The 14404-nt window shown below is 40.5% G+C and overlaps 1 protein-coding gene across 1 annotated transcript in view; it reads left to right on the top strand.

The window, feature by feature from the left end:
* Positions 1–14404, top strand: part of si:dkeyp-14d3.1 (transmembrane protein 132C) — a 90615-nt gene that overhangs the window by 47785 nt on the left and 28426 nt on the right. Inside the window, exon 4 of the mRNA XM_034540793.1 lies at positions 12753–12939. Coding sequence (XP_034396684.1) covers positions 12753–12939 — 187 coding nt within the window. The remainder of the gene's footprint in view (positions 1–12752; positions 12940–14404) is intronic.

Below are 14404 nucleotides of genomic sequence, written 5' to 3'. Positions count from 1 at the left end.
ATAGTGTGATCTAACTCGACTCCACGCAGCCTCCAGATCAGTCCTCCATCTCCCACTGGCTGCAAGTCGGCAGGCAGCATTGAATAACTGCTGACTATGTAAATGAGTGCCATTAAAGCTCTCTGTCTTAAATTAGTCTTTAGATTTCATGACTGAGTGCTTCCAATTATGGATCAATGTCTCATTTCTGCACACGGACCTCTAGGTGTGTGGCGGCAGTGTTTCCGTTACCAAATGCTTTATAATTTCTCCTCTGCCTAGACGGCCGTTCACATCACACTCTCTAACTGCTGATCAATGAGAAATTCTGCTGCTGTAAGCGTACTGATATGTGTATTATGTGCACCCGTAGGACTTTTTTTTTTTTTTATATGGACTTGATCAGATCTGAACAAATATGCAGTTAGGTATGTCTGGAATATGTACTATTGATGTGTGTCTAGTGGATGTTGTGTGTCGAGAAATATACAGCTGATATGTGTGTGGGTGTGGGTGTAATTGCTCTGGTAGTCATTTACCAGTGAACTCATTAAATAGGGCATAAGAGGGGGCTACATTCTTCTTAATACCCAAATGCACTCCTGACTGGGAGTTGGGCGTATACTGGGAGGAGGTGCTGATATAGCGCTTTGAGACTCTCTATACTATTTATGGTTTTTAAAAATGGCCATTAGGGTCTGTGGGTTCAGGTAGCCCTAAAAGCTGCTTAGGGGTTTTAGGAATCCAAAATGTTAACTAATCTTACTGTTAATTGGCTTGAGAGCATCAATGTGTCCAGGTTTAAAAATAACGCTCACGTACAAAAGGGATTTCAAATGCATTTACTGATGAGGAAAGCTTCCCAAATTCTTATGCAGATTGGGTGGGCATCCCAAGAGCAAGCAACTTCAGAATCTGGAGCTCGCAAGGTTAAATTCATTTAAAATGTTCTTATTATATTCATCCTCTCAAGTGATGTTTGTGTCCATACTTTTACGATCAAATTTTGAATTCCAGAGCAATCAAATAAGTAATCAAAGAATCTGTGATATAATTACTGCGTTTTCACAGTAAATGAGCAGCCAAATCATTATAGTGTTCAAAGTGGATGCTAATTGACCAGCTTTTTGACAAGCTGCTAATGCATTGGCCTTTTTATTGTTTGACAGCTAGAACACATACAATTATTTGCATAATAAGTGATAAATGAGCAGTGAAATGAAAGAATTCTTGGAGAGAGAACGTATTTGAAACTCTCAGCACATTTGGAAGCCAATCTCTCTTGCAAGAGGACAACTGATTTTTAATGTCAAATCATTGCCAGCGTGTGGGTGTCATCAAGATTTATTGTGAGTCTCTGAATTAAAATGGATCTCATAAGGACTCCCTCAGAAGGTTGGAGTTGTACAGGACTGACCCTCCGCTTTTACCCCTCTGATCTCTGGCGCTGCATTAAAAGTAAAGAACAAGGCAATCATGCCCATGCAGCCTCCGCATCACTTCCTCACCAACACTGTAATTATCACAAACAAAGCAGCTCTGTTTACACATATGAAACAGCAGGAGTGTGACTTGCAAATGTAAATGTGTGCGTGTGAGCTAATGCAAGTGTACATGTGCATATTTAGTGTACATGCATTAGTTAACATTTATTGTATGACCTTTACTAAAAAGATCTTTGCACTACTTTTTCATAAGATCCTCCCACTGATCTTACTCTGCCGTTATAGCAAATTTGACTTCTGGCTGTGCTGTCCTTATTTACCAGAGACCTGCTTGCAGAACACATGCTTTAACACTGAGCTGATCCTTTCCCTGACTCTTTCACCCTTTTTTGTGTCTCACAAAGTCGGAGCTTAACTTTACACATCCTACAAGCAGGGGGGTAAAACATAGGTTGCATTAGAGTACCATTGATCTGATGGTCTGGGTGCTTCTGGTCAATGACTCTTGTGTGTCCTCCAGGTTCTGTTGCCATGCCAACGACGGCAGAGCTGAAAGGACCACAGGTTTTGTGGGTCTTTAAGGACTTTTCCGAGGAGGACAGGCGCTGCCAGTGTCGCAGCACCTACAGGTGCAAGGGCAGGCCCGGACGGTCACATGATGTCACCCACAGATCAACCAGGGGGAGCATGTGGAAGGGGGAGGGGGGGAGGGAGAGTTTATCTGCAGTAACATATGCATCACCGCCCCAGGGCTCAGTGTCTGCTGCCCCCTAGTGTGTGTGTGGCTAAGTTATCAGCAGCTTTGCTGGCCATTCCCTGTGGTTAATGCCTGTTATCCAGCCTTGAGATGAGTGCTTTGATGTGAAGAAAATTGAGTGTAACTGTCGGGACAAATAGCAATTTATTATATTGCAATTTGCTACTTATATAGCTTTGCTATGAATGAGACAGATATAGAGTGCAACTGACTGGGAAGTGATGTTGGCTGCTCAAAGGTCTGAGGTCACCGGTGATGATAACTACTGTCATTAGGGATCCATTACACTATGAAGCCTTTTTCAGCTGATGCACTCTAATGATGTTTCACTGCAGAAAAGCATTTAGTTTTCATTAGACAATTGTTGGCATGGTGCATTTCATTACCTCCAAGATGAGATTTTGTTGTCTGGGAACTGATATGCCACTGTTTGAGCCCGGGCTAATAGACTGCTCCCTGTATCCCTCAAGGCAATCTGGAGCAAGTTAAGAAACAAATGTAATAATGGAATATTCCCCTCTTGACACTCTTCTACCTTTTGCATCGAGCAGCTGTCCCCTGTTAATCCCCCCTAGAACAAATCAACTTTTAACTACGTTCACTGTCTGGAGATATAGTGGCCCTACTTTCTTGGCACAGCCTATTATAGCACTGTTAAAATGTATGTGTAAAATATAGTCTTTTAGTTTCTAGAAACCGACCAACCTGCCAAACATTGTTATGAAGTGGCAGTAAATGATTTGAGTGATATAAATTAAAGCTATGACAGAAGCTCTACTGTGTCCATTTCAAGGCCACATTTGGCAGTTAGTTATTTAGAAAGAGGATTCTGCCTTTTCCCCATGTACATTTAATCATGTGTGTGTGACAGTTGGTATTACTTAGGGAGGGAGCGAGACCAGCTGAGGAAAGAGCACGAGCAGAGAGTATGGAGGGAGTTAAATATTTTGTCTGATGAATGCTGCAGAACACTGTTAAGCTAATCGGAAATTTGATCCCCTTATTGGGTTTGATGCACATAAGCCAGAAGCATTCAGTTTGGTTCATTATAATCGTATAATTAATAGTACTCAGGCCTTTTCTCTGTATGCTCGTTAGAAAGGGGAAAAGAATAAATGATTAAATTAAAGGGAATCTGACGCCTATTAAAAGTGGGTTTTAATTCAAGCACTGTAGGTTATTTGAAATGTATCAGTGCAATCTGTTTTATGTGCTCCTGGAGAATAAGTGATAAAAGGAAATTAAATTTCCCACAATGTAAATCTTGCCTATTGGGAAGAACAAAGCAGTATGATGTAGAACACCTTTTGAAAATATAAGATTCTTACTGTATTAAAGCATTATTTTTTTTATTTTCAGAGAACGTGATACACTACTTCAGTAAATGTTACTTATTTTCAACAGTGCTTAACTTATAAGTGATGTATATTATATGTCCAAGTCTGCTCCCTCGTCAAAAGGTGATTCCCTCCTGTTAAAATCATAGTGCCCCTCTGTATTCAGGGTTAAGGATAAGGGTTGGATCACGTCTAAGTAGAAGGAAATCATACTTTTTAAAACACAGATGTAGTCACCGTGGCCTAACCCTTCAGTGAAGCCCTGGTGACACAGCAGAGTAAAACTAGCAGTTAGTGCATACACCTCACTCAAAGCAGCCACGTCCTTAATTATGCATACATTTAAGCCTTAATATCATTTATACTGGTAAGTTGTATAAAAAAAAATAAAAAAACTGTAGAATTGTAATGAAATTGGTAATGGAAATTAGCTAGAGACCATAACCAGGCTGTAACCATGTTCAATCTGTTTCAAAGTTAGGCATTTTAACATGGACTTCTATGAGGATTAGAGCCAGCCTCAAGTGAGCGTTTGAGGAACTGATGTTTTTTGCAACTTCCGCTTGGGCTTCAACTCCCTGAGGTTGCCGCTCAGTGTAAACACGTATTGACGGATGACGGGGAAACAGTATCTGTGCGTAAAGCACCTTCAACTCCTCAATTAACTTGTTAAATCTACTTTTATTCAGGCAGCTGCCCCTCTTGAGATAACATACGGTACTCCTAGTTCTTAGGCAAACTTAGGAAAAACTGCATATGGTTAAATGTTTTGTAATAGTGCATGAGTGGAGTCCCGGGATAGCGTACAGAACACGGTGCTGCAAACATGCAATGTACTCAAAGGCACACTTACTAAACTGTGGGGCTTAAAAGCCTCAATTAAAAAAATATATTATTATTATTATTACTTCACAGCTCACAGTAAAGAATCACACAATTTTTCTTCAATATAAATAGACAGATGTATGCTCACCTTATCTAGTTGTCCAGAACACCCCATGTCCTCATTCTCCTCCTCCCTGTTCACCAAAAAGATTTAGAAAGAGTAAATATGATATGGTGGATTCGTGCAGGAGGAACACTTCAGGTTCATTTGAGAAAATCCACGCTCACCACTTATGGGAATGCTATTGATGGCTCGGGTAAGAGTTCAGTTCAGCTCCCTGGCCGATGTGGCCCAACAAATTGTCTTGTGTGCAAAATGATGATACTTTCTCTTTTTGAAGCTCGAGTGACAGTTCATGATAATTCATGATGGCTAGGTTGTTTCCAAAAGCATGGGGAGGTATGCACATAACAAGTCTACTTTCTGCTTCATATAATGCTTGTCTAGTGTTACTGGGTAGTTCCTCCACACTGCTTCAACTGTCCTAAAACTTGATGCCAACCACCCAATGTATAACATACCGTTGTATAGCTGGACATCCCAACACTTTGGCAGACTATCTCAACTCCATTTGATTTTTTTGTCAGATGTTCCATAAATTGCGTATAGCTTGTCTATCAGTATTTTTAAATGATTGATTGCGCCCATCCCTTTCACTATGTTGCCTACTGAAAGCTTAAGCCAATTGGCTGAGCCTGGAGCCTGCTCGCTACTACGCTATCCGTAAAATTATTAATGAGATAAATTCATGGTTAAATGTACATGCTCCACAGCAGACAAAAAAAATTACGCACCGTCCCTTCAGCAGTTACATAATCTAACAAGCCAAGCCTTTTGTTGAAAAAGATAGCCTCATCCAGCATTAGACTTTTAGAGTTTGGATGCACACTATTATACATTTAACATTGTATATTTGCACACGCAGCATTGGAATGAATTCTCATGTTACCCATAACAACTCCATTCAGCTACGCAATCAAACTCATCTTCAAAGCCATTGGCGTTTTCATCACAAGCCAGGATTATTAGCTAGGTCTGCTTAATGTTGAGCTGAGTTGCTGTCAAACCAGTTGTGTATCCCATCCCTGACCTGTCACTAGAAGTCCCAAATGTTTCTCTCCTCTGCATCTGAATACGTGTAACGTTAACTCCTCCTGTGTTGTACCTGGCTAGCTGCTACTGTTGTTGTGTTAGCCTCCTGTTGCTCCTATCGGTGAACCTGGCTAGCTGCTTCCCGCTAACCCTGTCCATGAACCTGGTTAACATTAGCTGCAGCTGCTGCTTTAAAGTTTGTTGCAGGCTGTTAGCATTAAAACTGCATTACCTTGCGCATTGTCGCCAAAAAGAAGCAGAGTGTGACTCTTCCTTTCTTTAAAAAAATTGTATAAATTCAAAACTTTCTTTGTGACATTTGTATCGCGGTTGCACACTCTTTAATCTTAAATTGTCTGTATTCTTGTCAGATTTGTCTTTCTTATATCCGTCTCTAACTCTCTTGTGGCCACTACATACAATATATCTCTGCTGCTGCATAACCATGAACCTCCAAAGCCATAGAGGCAGCTACACCTCACTGACATCACTATTATTCTCATCCCTGTCTTCCCTTTATTTGAAAGTGTTTCAGGGGGAGTTTACACATTTTTCTCTTCTCCTGTCACTATCTCTATTTCTATTATGGACACGGCTGAATTGAAAAGGTTGACTGGTTATAGACGTCTGAGGGAGCTTTTCCTCCTACACTTTGCAACCCCCATCTCCCACCCTTAATATTCTCTCCTTCCCTCATCCCCCTTCCTGTACTTTAGCTGAAACATGCTGGAAAACGATCGTTGGAATATCAAGATACTAATGGCCTTACCATACCTGGATTTGTACTTAGTTATTCTGCCTAACTTGCAGAAGTGTACAATTGCTTCTGCTCTCCGCACTCAAATTTGTAATAATGTAATAATGCAATATAAATATATTAACATATCATTTCTTTTTTATATATTTTTTAACCAATATGGAAACGGTAGTCCATATGCAGTGTTTGTAGAGTACTTTACTTTTCAAATCAATGCTCTATACTTTTTGTAGATTGTAGAGTGGCTAATCAGAGAGCCGTACAATGTGACTCAAGGACTCAGGGCTCCGCCAGCAGAGAGATTGTACTTCACGCTGTGACCATTGGGGTCCTTTCTCAGATATCAGGACTAAAATGATGCTCTGACCTCTGAGATGGATGCTTGTTGGAAGTGGTCTGGGACAATTCACTTCTAAAGGGCTTCAAGCTTTTCGTGGGCATGACCTTGTGTTTTTCTATCAAGTATTTGTTTTTTTATAAACTTTAGCATTAACTCTTCCTATTCATGTCATAGTTTTGTTACCATATCATTTGAAATATCATGTCTAACCTAACTGTTTATGTGTCTCTTCATCATTTCCTCGACCTGTCCCTCCAATAATTTCTTTATTTAATGTGACCAATTTAATAGACAAAACATCACTCTGTTGGGTCGGGGCAGTAGTCAACATTGAGGTCATGTCTTTAGTATTTTTTATAAGAAATCTGCAGGTTTTAAACAAACAGCAGTTTATATTATCGTACGTTTACCATATACATAATTAAAAAATAAGTGGATTTTACAATCAGTTGTGAAAATTATGTTGGAAAATGTCAGACTTTTATAGTCACATGCTGCGCCAGACGTTGGTAAGATGTTATCAATCAGACACACAATCCACTATAAATACTAATTCTGCATGAGAATACAGAATGTTAAATGAGTATCTCTTCAACATAAAATTGCATTGAGCCAAAATGAATAATCAATCAATCGATTGATTGATAGAACATGCAAACTGTAACTATTTGGATTATCAATCACTAATTTCAGTTATTTTTATGGAACAATTCCAGACATTTTCTGTTTATAGCTTCTCAAAGGTGAAATTATATGTAATGTCTTTGGGTATTGAAATGTTGGTTTGTCAAAACAAGATACCCCAGGAATGAAATGAATTGTAATAGACATGTGTCACTGTCAATTAATCAAGAAAATAATAGGCAGATTAATTGATGACGGAAGTAAATGTTAGTCTTAGCCTTAAAATCAAGCTTTTTGTAATTGTGTAATTTAAAAATATGAAATATCTGTTTTTCAGTCTCTTTTTCAGAGACTTTCTCATCATTGCAGCACTACTGTTTTATAGCAGTGGCGTAATTGAGCTTGTTGACACAATTGCATATAACATTTTAATTTACAAACTGATGTGCTGCTTTGTGCATTTGACAAACTGTATACAGTTTGTCAAATGCACAAAGCAGCACATCAGTAGTGGCATGCAGTAGAAGCTGTTGTGGAGATGCAAACACATGTAGATGCCATTATATTTCATAGTCAAGACATTGCATATCATTATGTTTATATTAGATTGAGAAATCTTCAAGTAGCTTGAGTGATTAGGTCCACAATGTTTGCAGGCAGAGATTCATTTTGCACGGATGCTCTTGGGTACAGTATATACTGTGCATGCGCATACATGTATGCATAGTTATTTGTGCGTGTGTGGAGCTGTGTGTGTGTGTGTCTCCATTGTGCTGACTGGTTTATTGCTGTTCCAGGTGATGGAGCATGAGAACAGCAGAGCTTCAAGGTGCAGCTTTCAGGCACCATTGAAGCCACAAATTCTTTCCCTCCACAAGTAGTTTAGAGTTTGCATGGGGCCCCCCCTCTCACACACACAGCTATACACACAAAATCACACACACAAACACATTCACAGCAGCCTCAAACTGCCGTGGACCGCATCTCCTCTGGTTCCAGAAGCCTGCATTATGCATCTTCATCTGCCATTCTGTTTCCGTTCAACTTCCCTTGTTACAGTGAATCAGCAGCGTCGAACTCTGCTGAGGTTTGTTATTGCCCTTCGTGGCATGTGCTCTACATCTTACTTTATGTATCGTATACATAAAACATACAAAAGTCCGGCCTGGGCTGCAAATGTTTTGCCTGATATCATGTTGCTCTGATGTTACATACATGTCTAGAAGTTGAAAAATGAAAAGATTGGACCTGAAAATGTCACTTTATCTATCCCACAAAGCCTTCTCTAATCCCCATTGGGTGCAGCAGTGAGCACGCGGATCCTATCACATCAGGGGGAGATTAAACAAGGAGTGTCACAATGACACAGTGAGTTTGATAATGGGACAATAGAAGCTCTTTCAATTACATCTCTTTCTCTAGAGACATCTGCTAAAAAGGAAATTCCTCCAATAACTTTGTCCTGTTTCTGTTTATTTGTTTTGACATTTAAATCTATCTTTCTCTAACCTTCTTGCAGCCTAAATTCAATAGCTGTCTTCCATGCTCCATCAAGCTAAAATGGAGCTAAATCACCTCTGCAAGGAGCTTTTCTAAGCTGTGCAATTAGTGAAGATAGAAGTTAAAAAGCGGAAGTTTGTATTTGTTGGTGAAACGTGATGATGACAAAATGTGGAGAATATTATTCCAAGTTAAAGGTTCACGCTATTCCGCAGCAGACAACTATACTTGCTTTGTAATGATATACTGGAGTAATGAGGAAGTCGCTCTCCCACTGAGTGTGTTGTAATCTTTGCTGTTATTTGTTTACAGAGCCGGGCGGCCACACATGCCTTTTTAGTGCATGTTCGTTAGCTCATGGCGGCTGCTCTGCATTGCGCTTATACAGTGGTTACAGCCGTTGTCACAAAAGCATAGCACCAAACCTCGGGTCCCCCCTTCCCCGGTTAACATTGTTAATGCTGTTTGCTGCTAACTCGCCATTATTTTCTATTTGTGCCAACTTGAAAGCGTTCTGCTAATGACTTGGCCTTTTTAACTGAAACTATTCTAATAATCAATTTGATAGACAGAAAAGTAATGCAATTATTTTATTATGTCAAGAATTTCTCTATCAATTGTCAGGGATTGCTTTTGTTCTGTGATATATATATCACATTTTAAGATTTAGGACAAAAAGTGAATACGTAATGTGTCTTTTAGAATAGTTTCTGACTTTTTATAGATCAAATAATATCTGATTAAAGCAATAATTAGACATTTTGGGAATTATTAGCTTTCCTGTTGTGTGAGAGGTACTGTCACTAGTCATCACAACGGAAACTTTTATTTGTGTCAAACATTACCTTGTGTACGAATGCTAAATATAGCATCTTAAAGAGATACATTATGTTGCTAAGCTAATAACTTATTTCTCATTGTGTGTCACTGCATATCCTACAGATCTGCTAGTGTCGTCGAGATTAATGAGCATCCTGAATGTGCTTATCCTCATAACCATCTCTCTGCTATTCTCAGTGAGTCCGTTGTCAGTAAGTCATCAGGTAGCACCTTGTCAAGTCCTATTTCCTCTCCAGTTCGCTCTCTGAAGCCAGAGGGCCAGCTGCTTCCAACTTGAGGGCCTGTTATCTACTGAGCCCCTCTCTATTGCCTTTGGCTGCCCTCCGGTTGTCTGTCTGGCCTCAGATTTAGTCAAACCACAGCTATTGTACAGATAATTATCAGGTTGAGACCAGCTGCGTGGCACATATCCACCGGCCATTTGTTGCTAATTGAATTAGACTCCATGCTGGAAGTAACAGAGAAATTAACAGTTTCCCGCCAGCGAGCCATGATGGCACACTGGTATCTATGGTCATTCAATTAATTTCTATCAGTTTATTTTGTATAGCCCAAAATCACAAATTTGCCTAAGAGGGCTTTACAATCTGCACACATAAGACATCCCTGTCCCAGGACCTCACAAAAAAACTCCACAAAAAAACAGAAAAAAACCTTTCACAGGGAAAAAAGGGAAGAAACCTTCAGGGGAGCAACAGAGGAGGATCCCTCTCCCCGGATGGACAGAAGCAATAGATGTCATGTGTACAGAATGAACAGAGTTACAACACATTCAATGAATATGATAGACATTTATGAATAATTAGTAGTAGGCATGGACCACGATCCAGATGTCCACAATCCATGAAACAGAAGGAGGAAGAGAGGAGGTGGGGGTGGGGGTGGGGGCATCAGCAGGGCCACGGCAGGGGTCAGGGCCACGGAGGCAGGAGGCCGGCCCACCAGGGCACACATCTTCTGAGTCACATTTACCCGGACACAGATGATTCTGTCAGGTTTAATTTTATGACGTGTGTCAATGTGGGTTGAGTACAGCGGACAATAAAAAATGGGTCGCTTTCTACATGAGGTTAAGAGCCCAAAATGTCTGTTTATTGTTCCTTGTTTTTGCCATCTGCTCGACAACGTATTGGCGAGCTAGATATACAGCCTGAATCAGCTTTGGCTTTTAAGACTCATCATAAAACATGCAATAAATAAACCACTTTCACCATGAACATTGTATTTATTATGGTCGTAGCTTTCACGATTTCTTACTAAATCACACACACATTCTCCATACTGTGCAGTATGGTTTCCATTCATTTCCATGTTAATCAAAGTCAAAGTGATAGTTTGCATTTCATTGCTCTTGTTCTTGATCTACATTTTGCACTTCTCCAATATACTATTTCTTCGCTCCCCTTCACTTGTCACGGTTTTTTACACTGCTGTCATCTTTTCAGATACTCTTTTGAAGATGGATATTTCTGTCACAAAAATGCTGAATTAACAGCACGTCTGCATTTTGTCTTGGCATTTTTATTGTATGAAGAAATATAAAAAACCTCATCAAATTCATAGGATTCATAGGCAGCTGCTATTAAACTCTGGAAAACTGGATCATTCGAGGAGGGAAATAATTGACATCTCTGAAGAGAAGAAAAAGCTAATAACAGTCAACCCCTCTGTCTTTTCTGGAGGCCCTTTAACTTTGTGAAGATTTGAATTTAGCATCTCTCCTTGGTAGTCAAATCAAACCTTTCTGCTGTGCAATCTCTTTCATTCTGTGCCTGCATGTCGTGCAATGTGTGCCAGAGCAAAAGGCTGCCTGTGCTGTGGAAAGTAGGCCATTTGGGCTGATGACACCGGTCCTGTGTGACGCTCACTGACTCTTGAGCTCTCAAAGGTTTATTTCTGGACGTTCAGCGCATCATCTGTTAACTTTGTTTGCCTGATGAACCTTGTGGCGTTACCGGCCTGAGATTAGCATCTGTCTTTTCCCGCAGCATTGCGGGACGGTTATGTAAGTCCATGATGTCCTACTATGCCTTCAGTGGCTCGGTGCTCTGATTGGTACACTGTTATGAAATGTGACACAAGTTATTTGGTTGTCATCTCAATTATTCATACACACCTCCGTTGGATGTGAAAATTGGGTTGTTGTGCTCTTCTGCGCAACAAATCCTTCATTCTCTCAGAATAAAACTGAATAATATGAGAATGATGTGGAAATCGTGTCAGACCTATGTGAATATGAGGGCAGTTGATACAACATTTTCCATTATTTATTGTTTTACAGTTTTTATTTCCCTATTCATAATTTAGCATGTTATACATTTCTTGTGTTGTCTTTTCAAGATGTATCTCATATGTATTATCTCTCTTCGGCAATGTTTTGTTTGCTTCATGCTTTACTATATTTTCAACATGTTACATGCAACCTCCTCTCCAAACAAAGAACCATGCATATTTATTCATCTCTCCTCTTCTCTGTCTCTCCCTCCCTCACCATGTTCGAATTACAAGATGCTGTTTTGTGCCACAGAGACCATGCATGAAATGTATTGGCCCTGGGTTCCGCCATTTGATACGCAAGACATGGCTAACAGACCTCGTGCCATTTCCCATCTCCTCCGGCTCCCGTGTAAAGCTGACCTTTCCTGCCTCCAGGCTATATTTAAACTCTGAGCACCAGAGACTTATGGTGCCATGGGAAATTTTATTATCAACGCTCTCCATTTGTCTGACTTAATTCGGGCCTGCCGTATATTGTGCCAAAGTATGACGTAAATTTACGCTCTGCTATGGCAAACACGGGCACTAGTGAAAGAACTGACCATTAACACCTTAGCGGGGGTGACACCTGGTGAAGCATTCTTTTGAACTGCTTTGAGGACCAGTCACAAGATGATTTGGTTCTATTTACAGTGCACAGCATATGTGGAAAAGTGTGAGAGGAATAAGGAAAAAGGGCTGCAATATTATTCCACGAAGCAGAGGTTTTACCAGAGAGGAAAACACAAAGGGACTTGACATTTTGAAAAATTTCAGTTGCTAAAATGTCATAGATTTCCGCCACAGACACATTCATCAGCCTTTTCTATTCGTCCTCATTAGAGCAGACAGTAGGTGGAACGAGCACAAACTTTCGTCCAGTCATCTGCTTGATCGTTCGTTCACTGACGCACTTTTTTTTTTCCTGTTCTGTGGCAGGTCTGAGATGGGAGTTCAGAGGGTGCTCCAGGTGGATCTGAAAATGGAAATCTTTCCTGAGCCGTTGGGCAGCCGCTGGATGGCCTGGCAGGTGGAGTACCCGGCCAGTCGTACCACCACACAAGAGGCTGAGACGGAGATCCAACTGGCGCAGGAGGACCTGGCGGGCATCGTGCCCCTGGCCATGGTGAGTCATGCCACTTCCAGCTCAGCGCCAACAGCTTGTCCATGAAGAATTTACCAACATACAGTGTATCAGTTAGTGTGGACTGTAGCGGAAAGTAATTAAACAACACATAGTCAAGAATGAGAGGGAAATGCTGTTACTGTCACTTAAGTACATGAATCTGACAGCTGTAGTTACTACTTTTTTTCCGATTTGGATTTACATGCAAAACATGTGATGAGTTTATAAAACAAAATTAACCAAGGTTCTACACAAACCTGAACAATTATTTTTAAAGAAAATAAAACATTCAGAACTAATTATGAATACCGCCGACACTATCAACACTGTATCATTTCATCTTTGAAATATCAAACATCAATGTTTTGCGTACATGCTCATGCATCAGTAACAATAACCCTCTGAGGGGGCATTCTACAGACAGAGTTTACCTTACTTCAGTACATTTTGCTGATACATTTATTTGAGTACAATTTTGATGGCAGGACTTTTACTTGCAACAGAGTACCATTATATTGTAGTATTCCTACTTTTCCTTGAGTAAAGGCTACGGAATACTTCCTCCAATCATCCACTGATTGCTGCTTAGATAAAGAAGGCACAGCTATAAAGTGGGTCTGTGTTTGGGAGCATGGCAGGAAGAGAGCTGCCAGCAGGCCTCAGATGGGGTCCAGGGTCTGGCTCTGGCCCGAGGGTAAGCCTGGAGCTGTTTGTCTCCGTCAGCGAGGCGCAGGTACTCTGTTGTGTAGATTAAGCCAAACTCCCCCTATAGAACTTCTCACAGAGAGCTTTGTTTCGCAATCCAGAGCTTCTGACTTAGATCAAGAGCATGCAGGTGAACAAATGAGCAACATCAATTTGCGTTGACTTAAGAGAAAGACATGTTGTCACATCAGCGCTGATTACTAAAACAAAAACTGCCTTCATTTATATTTCTGTGCTTGTGATCTGCATGATAAAGACCTGACTGGTGTGCCAGTGTTATTCTCTAAGTATTGCCCGTAGCTGTGTAGATGATAGATGCATGTGGGTGGCTGTTCCTGGATTCAGAGGAATGCGGAGCTTCCTCACCCACTGATCCATTCTCAGGATAATTGAAGCAATGTGATAAATGCTGCAGTATTGTTCGAGTTGTACTCTCACATCCTTTTCATGGCACTGATGTATCAACAGCCTGATGTTGTCTAACAAAACATAGTTTGCTCCCACACATTCCACTGACAAAAATGTGCAAAGTTAATTTGCATGATTATCTTGCAAAGGCTTTACTCATCAAAAGTACTTTACTCAAATGCATCTCAATTAACCTGATATTACAAGTATTTGCTCAACTTGGGGAAATCAATTAGGGCCAGGATAATTTAGGCAGTAGCCTCTCAGGAGATAAAGATGAATAGTGATTAATATGTACAAAAGCTGTGTGTGTGTGTGTGTGTGTGATGTGCTATTCTTAGACCTGTCAGTG

This window comes from Cyclopterus lumpus, chromosome 9, assembly GCF_009769545.1.
Source record: "Cyclopterus lumpus isolate fCycLum1 chromosome 9, fCycLum1.pri, whole genome shotgun sequence".
NCBI lineage: Eukaryota > Metazoa > Chordata > Actinopteri > Perciformes > Cyclopteridae > Cyclopterus > Cyclopterus lumpus.
Note: the sequence above shows the minus strand (reverse complement) of the source record. Positions and strands in the feature narration are given on the sequence as shown.